This window comes from Parus major, chromosome 11, assembly GCF_001522545.3.
Source record: "Parus major isolate Abel chromosome 11, Parus_major1.1, whole genome shotgun sequence".
NCBI classification, from domain to species: Eukaryota; Metazoa; Chordata; class Aves; order Passeriformes; family Paridae; genus Parus; species Parus major.
In genome coordinates this window covers 4,562,182-4,576,824 of record NC_031780.1, presented here as the reverse complement: position 1 = coordinate 4,576,824, position 14,643 = coordinate 4,562,182, and the positions used below count along the sequence as shown (strand labels likewise).

The following is a 14,643-nucleotide window of genomic DNA, read 5'->3' as shown; positions in this document are numbered from 1 at the left end:
CAGGTCCACATGAAGGATGTCATGTCGGCAGTGTGGGTGTCGGGGCTGGACGCTGCCTACCTGCGCGAGCAGATGATGAGCGAGCCGCTGGTCCGTGAGATCGTCAAGGAGTGCAACAACATCCCCCTGACACCCCCGCAGCAGGGAGAGGCCATGCTGGCCTCCTTCAAGCCCCGGGGCTACTCCGAGTGCATCGTGACTGTTGGGGGGGAAGAGAGAGTGTAAGTGTGCGGTGGCACCACAGCTGGCCCCGGTGCCAGCACTCACAGCACTCCAAAAACACAGAGTGCAGAGAATATGTGCACCTATTGCTTATTACTCTAGCATTTCAGTTTGTTTTAGGTTGGTCAGACACACCTAAAATACCTTTGGGGATGATTCAGTAATAAATAGTTATTTTGTTTCTGACATTCAATGGGTAATAAACTTAGAGTAGGGTTGTTTGTTCAGTAAGTGTTTGCTGGTTTTTTTTTAAACTGAATAAACTTAAACACAGAATCATTTCTGATGATCTGACAATCATCTATAACAAAACTTAGAAGTAAAGAATGTGTGCTTTAAACTGTTTTGTTTATAATAGATGTGGTTCCAAAAACAAAAGTCATTATTGGTGCATCTGAGATAAGGTGAAAATTCACATTCTACATAATAATCCCTTTCTTTTCTTGAGTACCCCCTGCAGCAGAAGGGAGGGTTCTGTCCTGTTTAAATAAAGCTAGCATTTAGATGTTAGCTCTTTTATAGAAGTGCAGGAAACCACTCAGATAACATTTTGCATGTCAGTTTGTGAATCACTTTACTCAGACATTACTAATACTCTCTGTCGGTTCTTCTTAGCTTGTTCAAACTTCATAAAAAAGGCTACAGGCAGATACAGTAGGAATGAAGTGAATCAGCTTTTCATGTCTCCAAGTCTGTACAAACTCAATTTACACATTTGGTTTGGGGGTCTTCTGCTTACCAGGGAAATGCCACATGATGAATATAGATCTTGAAAACAAGAACGAGCAAGCTTTGAACATGAGGTGTTAACAGTGAACTTGTAAAACTCTGTCTTTGTCTTTCTGTTTCTGCTTGTTCCCTCCCCACCCTGTGTTCAGATCACGGAAACCAACCTCAGTGATGCGGTGTATGTGTCCTCTTTATGATCCCAATAGACAGCTCTGGATTGAACTTGCTCCTATGAGTATTCCAAGGATCAATCATGGAGTATTGTCAGCAGGTAAAGGGGAACTTTGTCTTTGTAAAGTCAGTGTTATGAAAACTTACCAGTGCCTCAAAATCTGACATACAGATAATAATAATAATAATAATAATAATAATAATAATAATAATAATAATAATAATAATAATAATAATAATAATAATAATAATAATGTATTTTCTTCAAGACTGACTGCACTGGGGTTATTTCATGCTTCCCCTTTGTCTGCCCAAAACTATACTTGATTCTGTGAAAATCCCTGTCATCTGAGTGTCTTAAAATCACTATTCCTGCAACTTTTTGTGGGAATCTGCTACATCTGTCTCTCCAGGAGTATTTCATGTGTTAAGTAAATTCTAGCTGCTGCATCACTGAATATGTTGAAAGGTATCTGCAGGGGTAGACTTGAGTCAGATGTAACTGTGCTTTACCTTCTCCAGTTCAGAGTCTGACCTGTGACTGGTCTAGATCTCTTAGTGAATTCCAGAATACAGCTTGCCAGTCATGTAGTTTTGCTCAGTGTGCAGATGTGAGTGCTCTTCTTGAGAGTCCTGTTCTTAAGATCATGTTCCATTTTGTTTTACAGAAGGATTTTTATTTGTGCTTGGTGGTCAGGATGAAAACAAGGGAACGCTAAGCTCTGGAGAGAAATATGATCCAGACACCAATTCATGGAGTTCCTTACCACCAATGCATGAGGCAAGATCTCTATCTAACTGTTGGGATTTAAGTTTTTACTTTGGCAAAATGTTCCTTTTCTTCTGCAAAATTTTATTCTGAATCTCCAGTCGCTTGCATCTTACACATTCAAAATCATGCTACAGACTGACTTCTGTTTATATCCTGTTGTTCTTGTGGTCTGATGCTGACTGCTGGATCTGGAAAATCTAAACAATTGGTGAAGAGCTAACTATAAGATGAACTACAAAATTTCAGGAATTTCATAATGAATCAGTCCTATAGTATACTTAATGTTCTGCGTATACTGGCCTTCTAAAACAAGAGACCTCTGAGATGGACAAAGGGATCGGACTGTGCAGAAAAGATGGACAGAGGACTGGCCAACATACAGAACTTGGCTTGCACAGACATATTTAGGTTTGGTTTGAGTTAATGCTTCCTTCTTCATAATTACATTCCATCAAAAAGTAACAGTTTGTTATTTGTAAACATATATCCTTAATACACCTGTGTTTTTATCTTTGTAAATCAGCACAAGGTGTTTATTAAGAAGTTATTTACCACAGGATTTTCCTCTTTGCAATCTCTGGTTGACAAAGGCATGTAAATTTGGCTACAATTTTAGTTATGATGCATTAAGTTTCCTGCTTGTGATGTGTTTGCTGTGAGACTGAGGCATAGCTGGGCTCATACATACAAAATAGAAGAGCTGCCTTTGCACAGAGAATGGGTCCAGGCTTAGCTGCTATAGAGACCTGAAAGCAACAGCCTCATTGTGGAGACCACCACTATGGGAACTGAAATATTGCCAAGCTCTGTTCTCTGATTTCTGTGTGGTCTCTTTGGCTTCTGCTGCTCTGCTTCTTTTCTTTTTTTTTCTTCTTTTGATACCCTTTGTTTTGTTTAGTTGATTAAATTAATAATCTTATGCTGGTGTTTAGGACTTTACCATTAAAAAAAAAAACAAAACAAAACAAAAGCCAGGCATAATACCAATAGCACTTTGCAGACAGATACTCTGAAAAATAAGATTGTATTAATTTATTCACAATGGCAGTTATGTTTTTCAATGTCGACTTTATTGATGTTCCTTAGGCACGACATAATTTTGGTGTGGTAGAGATTGATGGGATTCTGTATATTCTGGGAGGTGAGGATGGTGAAAGGGAGCTGATCTCTATGGAGAGCTATGATATTTATAGCCGGACCTGGACCAAGCAGCCAGACTTGACCATGGTTAGAAAGGTAAAAACTACATCCTATATAATTGTGTTGCTTCTTGTTAAACAGTTAATGCAAATATATGTATGTATATATATTAAAAAAATATGTATTTTAATCTTTTGCTTCAAGTAGAAGCTGTAGCAAATAGTGTCAAAATGAAATGAGGGTGAGCAGCTTCTCTCTTTATACCCCAAAACAAAACCGTGGCTGAGCATTTTTATGTCTTGCATTGTTTGACACGTGGTACAGGCAACCCAAATGAGTCTGTGTGTGTGTATAGACAGCTTTGAGCTCTCAATACTATGCATTTGTGTGTCATTTTAGATATATTTTTCTTTTTTTCCATAAGATTGGCTGCTATGCAGCTATGAAGAAGAAAATCTATGCAATGGGTGGAGGCTCCTATGGAAAACTCTTTGAATCTGTGGAGTGTTACGACCCCAGGACTCAGCAGTGGACAGCAATCTGTCCTCTCAAGGAGAGGAGGTGAGGCAAAGTGGAAGGGGGTGGGACTAGATTGCTTTTCCAGCGCTCTGATGGGAGGAAAGTATCCTTTTGCTGATGAATCTGTGAAGATGGGCTGTGAATCTCACCAGGTCTTTCTGAGTCATGGTAGCCTGTAGTTAACATATGGCTGAATAAAGACAAGCATCCAAGCAATAAATACAAATTTTGTAGAAACATACAAGCAATAGTTCCCTGATGAAAAAATGAAAACTAGAAATTGTAGTTCAATTGGAACTTCACAATATTTTTAGACAGAAATATTTTACTGTTTTTTTCTTTTATGATCTGAATTAGGTGCTTACAATTAATATCCATTACTCATCTTGTTGGATATTTAAGGTATCTGTATATGTGTATAATAAATGTGTATGAGTAAATGAGAAAAATATGAAGAAAGTTCAGACGGGTATGCAAAAGGGTTTTGATTCATTGCATTAATATTTTTTCCTCATTTGGATTTTCAGATTTGGGGCAGTGGCCTGTGGAGTTGCCTCTGAGCTTTATGTATTTGGTGGGGTCAGGAGTCGTGATGACAGCCAAGCCAGTGAGATGGTGACGTGCAAATCGGAGTTTTATCACGATGAGTTTAAAAGGTAACTGGCTGCAGCTCTAGAAGATAATTTGCCATCCAGTCATCTGCCTGTTCCCTCACCCCTTGTTCCTGCACTCCAAAGCACATGAGGTCTGTGTCATGTACCTGTCATTTCACTTTGTGACATGGTATGGCCATTTCTGAAGGCCCATCCTCTCCACTTTTCCTTCTAACATGCCAAGCCTAAAGCCCTGGAGCCACCATGTGGGTCTTGAGTGCCCCTGGACAGGAGAGAAGCACCTTGGTCACACAGGGTGTTTGTGGTTCTTCCCCTGCAATTTCCCCAAGTGCAGGGTACTGCTGCCCACCCCTACAGTGCCCACAGCTCCCTGTTGAGTGCTCATTACAGGTCTTTTCCAACCTAAATGATTCCTATGGAAGAATGTATGTGTGGAAAGGGGTATTTCTTTATGATCCAATCCTCTCTCCAAAGATTTGCAGCTTAGGGAATTTCTAAGCTAGAGATAAGAAATGTTATGTATTTCCATTCCAAGCATTTAGAGCTGTTGACACCTATGTAGGCTTTTGCCATAGGAAAGACACTATGGATGCTATACATCCCAGAGCCACCTCACCACACTGCATGGCTCATCTCCTTCTGTTTGTTTTGAATTTGCTTCCTATTACTTAATTTGTTATCTCTTGGCTCTGGTAGTGGAATCCACCTTACTATATGTGGTAACCATTCAAAATGTTACCTTACACTGAGTTTTTTGTTTAGTCACCTTATTCTCCAGTCATAACTGACAAACTTGGTTCTTCCAGTGACTTTCTTCTTGCATATTACTGTAAATTGGATTATTCTTCTTTCATAAATTAAATTTTAAAAAGACTTTGTGGTCAGATGTTTCAAGGCTTGTTGACAAGTGAAGGAGATTAGCATGTCTTTGTTAGAAGATCAAGACTGATTTATGACAGTGACCTGTATAAAAGGACACAAAAATAGAACAGTGGATGTAAATTCATTATATAATTTTCTTGCAAGATATGGTTGTAAAGAGACTTTAATTTCTGTATGAAGAGGTCTTCTCTGTTGTTCAAAGTGATGCCTAAACTAGCTATAATCAAATGAAGCTGAAGAAAAACATCCTTTAAATTGGTTAGAGGAAGCAGACAGATCAGAGGGGCTGTTGCTGCTGATGCTCTCTCCCTTAGCATTTGCTAGCCTTCTGGAGGCTGGGGAAATGGTAGAGGTTTATTAACGTTTTGCAAGAGGTCTTTGGAAAGGAAAGAACTGTGGAAAGAAGTGCTCCCCTCTCTCCTACTTGCTATTTTCAGCTGATTTACTTGAAGTATTTCCAGCCTGATTCTGTTCTTCAGAAGGTTGTAGCTCATGATTCCTCAGCAGGGGCTGCAAACCTGTTTTGCTGGTTGATGCAGGTTGAGCTTCCACAAAGTGGAGTTTGGGGAGCTGGGAGGGCCCAGCCCAGGTGCTGCAGGTGAGTCCGTGGTGCCACCTGCTGACTGCAGCACCCACACCTGCCACAGTGGCGTGGATTTGTGTCTGCTTGGTGGCATCCCCGAGGCCTTTCAGGGTTCCAGTGGTAAAACTGCAGCTGCCCCAGTTGCTCTGAGCACTGGGTGTGCGGTGTGAGGGCTGTGCTGGCACGGGGCAGGGGAGGCAGCAGAGGTGACTGATGGAGCTGATGGAGGAGGCACATGGGGAGGGAAGCCAAGATATCAGACTTTGCCTTTCTGCTCTGCCACTGCCCAGTCTGAGCTTACAAATTTAATTCAGCATGAACCTGCAGACAGGGCACAGGTTGTGGGTGTTCCTGTGGAGGTGAGGGACCAGGGAAGGCTGGGATGGTGGCAGCTGCTCCCTGGGCATGGTGCTCCTGGGGTTTGGAAGGCCCCAGCTCAGCCCAGGGGTGCTGCAGCCAGAAGAGGGTGCAGTGTCTCTGTGTTATGTTCCAGCACTCAGCTCCAGGGTCTGTCAGTTCTCCCAGGTTTCGGTACCCTCAGAGATCTGTGTAACAGATCAGTTCTAGGCAGTCTCAAACCAAAATTCACAGGGACTTTTTAATATGTGCCAATATTGTATACTTTGTAGTGAGCTGTGGGTTTTTCCAGCTGTTTTTAAGTGCAGAACTCCATTGTGTTCACTTTCTCTGTGGATGGAGAGAACTCTCTGGACTGTGAGTTCAGTGGGATGGTGTTGGTTATGGTGTACGTGCAGCCGTGCACGCCTGTGTCACCTGCACAAATTTCCATGAGTCCCTCAGGCCTCATGGCCAGAGCACAGGGTTGAGCATCATCCCAGGCACCCAGAGTCTGAGTGTCTGAGTTACAGGTTTTACTCCTGTGTGAATGTCTAAGGATGTACTCACATCAGTATATAAACATATTAATTCATGTAAGCTGCCATAATTCTGGCTTGAATTGGATTAAAGGACTGGACTTGTTTAATATTGTTTACTTTGACAGTAACTTACTCTAAAATAACTCACAGTGCAGAGTCTTTCAAAATTGTTATTCTTAACCATGACAAAGACTTTTCAAAGACTGGGGATATGCTGAGATGTTCACACTAGCAAAAAAATAAACATTGAGACTCCTGTTAAGCTGTGCTGTATAAACAAGTAATAAAATAAATGAAGTGAGACAGAATAGTATCATCCACATGAAATGTGAACAGGGTAATGTAGGAAATAATTCTCATACTTGAAGTGCTGCTGTAACTGAGATTTTTCAATTAATAAATGTTTTGTCAGCCTGTCTTTAGAGTCATGTGCATGAGTGGATTTAAGTGAACCCAAAGATAGAAAAAGCTCTATGTCAGACTGCAGGGTTTTTGCAGGATGTAGATTTTTTTCCAAAGGCTGTAGATTGAGCTTTGTGTGCATTGTATCCTGTTTTTTTAAATATTGATCAAGCTAAAAACAGATTTAATGAATGTGAAAATGGAAGATGGAAATGTGAAGGTACCCTTCACTCAGTGATCTAGTGCTGGTCTGCTCCATAAAAAGCAGGAAATCTTAAATGCATACTCAAGACCTTGATGGGTCAGACTTTCTTTCTATCAGAGTTCATAATTTATAATGCACCTTTTGCACCACATAAATGAGTGGGGAATTGGATGATGTCTGTAAATCCTCAGATCTTTTCTTTTCAGCAGGGATGGTTGGAAATATTTAATAGAGCCCAAACTGACTTTAGGATTCTTAGCAAGATCTTCTGGTGTATAGCCACTGCTACCTTTCCCTGGTGGCCTGTAAGAGGGTAGGATTTCTTCCTTCTTTTCATGATTCAAAAAATGATTACAAAAATTTGCAGGTATTGAGGGGGATAAAAGTGAGAGATGATTTTCAGAAGCAGTACTTTGGTAAAATATCCTTTTCAGTGTTCCTTTTTGCTACTGGAACGTCATAAAAATAAGGAAGAGCTTTCAGCAGTATATAACTAGTGAACTAGTCATGTAACATAGTATGTGTAATTAGCAACATTCTTCCAGTCAGTGTGCAGGAATTTCATTAAAAGCAAGTGCTTATGCACATGTAATGAGAACACTGACTGATAGCACTGTCAGATGAGAGGAACATGGATTTTCATTAATTTCCAGGCTTCCTTTCTCAGCTGTGGTGATCTTGAGGTGACGTGTCTGGAATATGTTGGTTCTGTATCCCATCTTTATTTACTTCCCACTTGGAAACAGAGCAGTTACCCCCCACCCACATGTTAATTACAGCAGTGTGGATGGATCATTTTGTTTGACTCACTTTAAGGCTGAAAAAAATCAGGATTCCTTCCCTTCTTTTTTTAAATTGGGTGGAAGCCTGTTCCAGTTTCGGAGCCATCACTTCTGCCCGTGGTTGCAGCAGGACTCGCCTTCCCCCTGCTCCTCTTGGACTCGTTTTGAGTGGAGCCATCCCAGGGAAGTACGCAAGAGCTCTGTTCCAAGGACTGTTTTCAGATTCCTGAAGATTGTGAATTTTTGGTCATGGTGTTTTTTCCATACTGTTCAAACAGCAGGCACAGCCCACATTAAGCTGGAGCTTAGTCAAATTCTGATGAAACGTGACCCCTTGCCCTTCCTGTCTTTGTTCCTTCCTAGTTTTAACTGCTAAAGCTGCTGTGAGTGTTCTTGAAAAGTAGTGCCTGTTTTTTAAAGTATACATGTTAAGAAAGCCTGAGGATGAATTTTCACAAGCAGCTACAGATAGCTGAATATTGTCCTTTGGTGATGCACAGGAGGAAAATGCTTGGGTCTCATCCTGTGGGTTTAGGTTTTTTTGTTTAAACTCCAAAACCCAGAGTATATAGTGCAGATAAACTCCTGATTTGAGTTTTTTCCTTTTCTTAACCTGATCCTATAGTTAGAATTAAAAAAAAAATCATTTTGGAAAAAAAATAAATTAAAAAAAATTATTTCTGCATTTCTCTGCCACTTACTCAGTTTTCAGAATTCTAGGTCACTTGCTGCTAAAAAGCAGTGAAAATACTGTGTCCTCCTCCTACAGTAAGGGAAGGAAGCTAATGAAATACGGTGCAAGTTGTTTTGATCTGTGAGAGTGTCTGATCCAGTGTAGAGAACTTCTCCTTTTCTCTCCTTAGTTCATCTGTCCTCCTCTGTGACAGCTACAAACCATTTCCTTGCTTTGCACAGAGCATTAATCCTTCAGTCTACAGCACAGACAAAATAATGGACAGCTAATCCTTTCATTTGCCCTTTAAAAATTGATTTCTGTCTCCAAGATAATTGATATGGAGCAGCATCTCCTTCAGTGCCAGAAGAGTGGTTTACTTCTGAATCAGGAGTTCAGATGATGTAGAATTTTCAAAATCAGCAGTATGTGGGAGGGCATTTTCTTACTTTTTCTTTCAAATTAACCTGGTATGGCCATGAAAATATTTGGGATGATTTTCAAAGGTTTCTCAGACCTTCATGTTCTCTGTAAATTATTTAATAAAAAGGGTAGGAGCAGTCCCCTAAAATGGCCTTGACTTGTACATCTGAGGGTCTGTACATGGTAACTGTGACAGCATCTGCAAAGATGCAGCAGCATTTTGTAGGAATTTATTTCAGAACAACAGAGAGAATGCTGATAACTCTTGGACCTCTTTATAAACCAGTATCTCATGTGGATGAGGAGTACATTCCTACCAGCTTTCCAAAGGCTTCAGTGTGGAAAACTGCTTTTCACTCAGTGGAAAGATCAGGCTGATATGGTGTTGAGATGAGCCTGTGCTTACAGTGAACACAGCAGAATTATAATATTACTGTAGGAGCTGGAGAGGGATTGAAATGAGCCTAATATGTGATTGGGAAGGTCTGTGGCAATTCCAGATAAAGGACATTTCTTTTCCAAATTCCATCATCACTTTGATTTCCAGACTTCTGTTGGTTGTTTGAAGTTAAGCATTGCCAAGTGCTGCATTCTTCATAGCAGGCAAGGATTCGTTATCCCTAATAAAGCACTACTAAAGAAGTTGAAGAATTATATGGGGGAGACATTGCTTAATAACAAGGTTCTGCTACAGCAATTTGTTATTTCCCCTACTGTGGATCATTAAAGCTTATATGTGTTTATTTTAAAGACAATTTAAAGACTAATTTTAAGACAAAACTGCCTAAAATTTTCTCAGTAGGGAAGATTGACTGGCGTAGCTGTTGTTGGCTCTCTAACATGCCTGCTCTCTTCCAGAAAGTCACACCAGGTGGCTGCAAGAAGAATTTATTATAGGTGGATTATACAGATGAGTGGAGCAATTCTGAAATTAAGCAACTTCAGGATACAGCAGTACTAGCTGCTTTTCCTTGCTGGGAGAAACCAGGACTATACAATGTTCTCTTTACATAACAAATTAATATGTATTACTCTGCTTTTGAGTCAAAGATTACAGCTGCAAAAAGACTCTGGATTATTTTTTAAAATGTGCCCACTAAAAATTAAATCCTGTTTTTTAATTGTTATTTTTACAGGTGGATTTATCTAAATGACCAGAACCTATGTATCCCAACTAGCTCTTCTTTTGTGTATGGAGCTGTGCCCATCGGAGCCAGCATATACGTGATTGGAGATCTCGATACAGGTCAGAACCAGGACTAAAAACCTCTTTATGCTCATTTCCTTCCAATATTTTGAATACTTAGCACTGATGAGACTGAACATTTTAAGAATAAGAGGCTGGGACTCTGTTCTGTCACTGTGGGTCAGGGGGATTATGCTGGACATCCAGAAACACCACAGGTTGGTTTTGGACCTCTTCAGTAACAAGTTCAGTGCTTTGAGCGTTGGGTTGATTTGGTTGATTAGTTTGAAGACCACAAGAGATCAAGGCTGAGTGTGTTACTGCTTTTATCTAAATGTAGGACCTGTTAGTGCTTGAGGTTGTAACTCCTATCTTTGCAGTGGGAAACAGGCAATTCTGCATTCTAGGAGCATCATCCAGTGGTTCATATGGACGTGGCAGTGACTCTTGGCTCTCACCAGACAGATGTGTGCTATCAAACATACTCAGTTCTCAGCTGCCAGCATCTGGCCATGCTCTGTAAAAGAGATTTGGAAGACTTTTGTGGCCATGTGTACATATAGGAGTGTGTAGCAGGGCTTTCTCCAAAATATAAGCAGACAAAATTCCAAATTTGGTTTGGTAGATCAGAAATGTCATAGTAGTTCCCTTTTGATGGTGATTTCCACTACCCATCTGGACACTGATTTGTGTTCCTGTGCATGCTCTCGTTCATGTATTTGCCTTACTAGAGGTTAAACGTGGTGGCAGCTGCAGTGAGTTATAAACATTTCACCTCTTTTTCCCCTAATTCAGGTACAAACTATGACTATGTTAGGGAATTTAAGAGAAGCACGGGCACCTGGCAGCGCACTAAGCCGCTGTTCCCCTCAGACCTGCGGCGGACGGGCTGCGCAGCGCTGCGGATCGCCAACTGCAAACTCTTCCGACTGCAGCTGCAGCAGGGATTGTTCCGCATCCGCGTACCTTCACCGTGATCCGTGTGCTGCCAGGGGAGGAGACTGGAAGAGTTCTGTGCAGTCCACCATAATCTAGCTCTATTTAAAGGAAAAGCTGAGAAATTACAGCTGAAACTTACACTGTATGCTGTGCTTTGGTATGGTAACTGTTTTTGTTTTAAATGCTTACAAAAGCTTGAGTCTCAGTACTTGTTTTGGGAACAAATAACTTAAGTACACATTAAAAAGAAGAGAAGGGGGAAAATAAAAGGGGAAATCAAGGAAACACCTTCAGTTGTAACCATTTGGAGTTTAAACCGTGTTATCAAAGGAGGATTTTTGTGTCTGAAGCTGGTGGGAATCAGTTTCCTTTGGCAAAGCTTATTGAAAAGCAAAAAAAAAAAAAGATTTCAGGTGCATTTCCCCTGCGGGGAACTGATACGAATCCATGTGCTATCTGGAACTGGATAGCTGTAACGCAGAAGCTACACAATAACCAACCTCCCTGGTGTGCTGCTGTTGGAGCATGAGGCCACAGGAGGTATTGGTCGTTGCACCTTTTATTTCTAGTCCTTTCTCAAAAGATAAGGTCTGTGCCTAAAAAAATGGTGGAGGTGTGTACATACGGTTTTTTTCATTCATTTGCAATGGTTTCATTCCGACAAATATTTTTAATATATATAAAATGGACTAATATGAAATGGATACACCCCAGAAAATGGATATAGTACACCACAAAGAAGTAAACTGTTTTTTTCTACTCTGTCATTCGAGTAGCCCGATGAACTGGTCTGCAGGTGGGTGGCGTGTGTTTCTGGGTGGGCTTTGGTGGCTGTTTTCCTTGAAGTGAAAAGGGAAGACATGTTTGGAACAGTTAGTGATGATTGCTGCTTTTGGTGAGAGCAAAAGGACAAATTAAATAGATTGTGTTCCTTTTTACTTCAGATTGTTTTCAAGCTAAGAATGGTTTTTAAGACTGAGCATCATAGAAAGGTGCATTTTATGTCTCTTAGAACAAAGGTGAAATATGACAAGGATATATTTATTTTGAAGAAAACGTGGGTTTTGGACTAAGAGTTAAGGATGATTTGTACAGTGACTTTAAATTGGGATCAAAAGTTGGTTTACTATTGATTTCTGTGCTACAGTACAGTCTTGTTTACTGCTGTCTGACTTTGAAAGCTGGGTTTTATGGTGTGGTTATAGTGAAGAACTTAGTATCTTGCATTTTATTACTTACTAAGCCTTGTTTACATCCGTAGTGATATTTAATTGACTTTTGTTTGTAGTCAAGATCAGCTGGTAGAACAGTTTTACCTCAATTTTTGATTTCATTGTTGTGATGGGTGGGACATAGCCTCTATTTATTTAAAAGGAATAAAATGGGAGAGGTGGAAAATAGAAATAATACCTCCTGCCCTTCAGAAAAAGAGACTTTGTACAACCAGTATTATAACTACATACAAGACTTTCCACTCTGCAACTTTGTGGACCTCAGACAAGACAAACTCTGCCCTCAGTTGTGTTTGTGTAAACCTTCATCATCTTTATTGAAATCATCTTACATGTGTTGAAATATGATCCCAAACTAGTTCAAAATATTGGTATTTCACTAAATAGTCCTTGAAGAGCCATTCTGAAACATACCTCTGTCAGTCCTTCCATAGCACTGATGTGGGGTTGGAATTACTCTGATTCCTGAGCAGAGGAGTGTGGGAGGGTGGGGAAAGGGGTAGCAGCCAATCCATTTACTTTTTTTTCTTTTTTTTTCTTTTTTTTTTTTTTTAATTTTTTACAATGCTGAAGTGCTGCAAAACTTGAACTATATACATTGATTTTCTGACCTATATTAGTTGGCATATTAAAAAGTTTATATATTTATGCATTGCAGTAAACTTGGTGTGTGTATATATATGTCTTTAGATTTTAAATTTATATATAATGCTTTACTACAGAAATGTGAACCACTATTTCCATCCTTGGCTGTCTTGTGAAATAAATCAAGTTAGTTTATCTGTAAAACTTCCCTTTTTTAAAAAATCTTACATGGATCAATTTTTTTTTCTTCAGACAAAGTGCCAAGATCCCATAATCAAAAGTGATGAATGTTCCTAAGTATCTGTTTCACTTTGAGCTCAGTTTTCTAAGTGGCTTGGAAAATTTCCGAAAATGTTATTCAGAATATTGCCAGCTGCTATCTCCCGAGTCCCTGTAGCTCCCCAGTACGCTTGAGGGCATTCAGCATCCAGAAAACGTAAGTGATAAATGCACATGATAAATACAAGTAAATACTCTAGCAGTGTTCTGCAGTTCAAGTTACTGAACCAAATGTTTACACTTAGAGTAGGATTAACACTAGGTGTTCTTAGTTTGTTTTTTTTTTGAAAGAAAACAAATAAATCAAGTCTGCTGGTGATTGGAGCATGGTGTGAATGCACTCAGTGAGATTTGACCAAGAAGTTTAAGCCTCTGTACCTGAACCAGTCACAAACTGAATTTCTGAGCACATTGTACTCGTGTCACGTTCCACGTGGCCAGGGCCCAGGTCTCCAGGGATGCTCTCCAGGGGTTTTGGGTGCGTGCTGAAGATTTAGGCACTCCTGAGATCTCAAAACTGGCTTCCTTGGCCTTGCCTAAGGGGCTGGAACCATTCCCCATCTGCACTGTCTGTGGGACTGATGCGGGAGCTGTTCTAGCCTCTGTGTGTGCAGGAGGGAAGGGATGTGTCTTCTGGGGTCTGACTCTTGTCTGTCTGTCTGTCCAGCTCTGATCTGTGGGTGCATCCCTTGGATTGTGCAATAACCAGGCTTGATTTCCCTCTGAATTTGGAGCAAGGCTTTGAAGCCAGGGCTCCCTTTCTCCAGGGATTGTACCAGTGTTGGGGCAGGAGTGAAGAGGTACAGCTGACATCTGACTTTTCTCTTTTCAGAGGGATGGTTGACTTCAGAAGGGGAGGGAGGCTGTGGTGATAGCAGAGGTACTGGGATGAGGGAGGTCACCAGCTTGCTGAGCGTGTTGAATGTGCAAACAGCTGTAGATTGAACTGGGTTCACTGGTAAATGCCATCACTCAGCTGTCCCTGCTCTCCTGGCACTGTGTACCCCTGCACATGATGGCTGAACCACATGGGAAACAACTCAGGAATTGTTCTGAGTTGCAGTCTAGGGGTTTTAGGTGGTTTGGCAGTTTTGAAACTTGTTTAAGTTGTCCTTGCTTGGCACAGTGGCCTTAATTCCTCCCAGCTCATGAGTCGACACTGACATTCAGCCAGGTCCTCCACAGGTGGCTGAATGTGTGTCCTGCACAGCTCTCCATGCAGGATGAGGATTGGCTGGGCCACCTTGAGCTTGAGGCACTTGGGCTGGGCCTCTGCATCCTTTTTCCTTTCCCTGCTGAGGAATTGGACCAACCCCAGCTACTGAAATCAGAAAATCACCAAATACGGGGTAGGAATTGTGGAAGATGGGGCGAGTGGTGGCTTTTTTCTCTCCCTCACTCCATCTCTTCCCACAATTCCTCCAAGA

The 14,643-nt window shown here is 40.9% G+C and overlaps 1 protein-coding gene across 2 annotated transcripts in view; it reads left to right on the top strand.

Annotated features, from left to right (window-relative positions):
• The window catches only part of GAN (gigaxonin), a 28,875-nt gene extending 15,335 nt beyond the window's left edge, over nt 1–13,540 (top strand). The window contains exons 4-12 of one of the 2 annotated variants that reach the window (XR_004499081.1): nt 4–221; nt 1,101–1,222; nt 1,791–1,903; nt 2,981–3,130; nt 3,459–3,595; nt 4,081–4,209; nt 10,132–10,241; nt 10,977–11,277; nt 13,190–13,540. Coding sequence is in view for 1 of the 2 variants with exons in the window: in XM_015640111.2 (XP_015495597.1) it covers nt 4–221; nt 1,101–1,222; nt 1,791–1,903; nt 2,981–3,130; nt 3,459–3,595; nt 4,081–4,209; nt 10,132–10,241; nt 10,977–11,158 (1,161 nt within the window). In the remaining variant the exon portion in view is untranslated. Of the gene's footprint in view, nt 1–3; nt 222–1,100; nt 1,223–1,790; nt 1,904–2,980; nt 3,131–3,458; nt 3,596–4,080; nt 4,210–10,131; nt 10,242–10,976 lie in introns of both variants that reach the window. The other variant, XM_015640111.2, reaches the window with a different exon arrangement.
• The last annotated feature ends 1,103 nt before the right edge of the window (nt 13,541–14,643 follow it).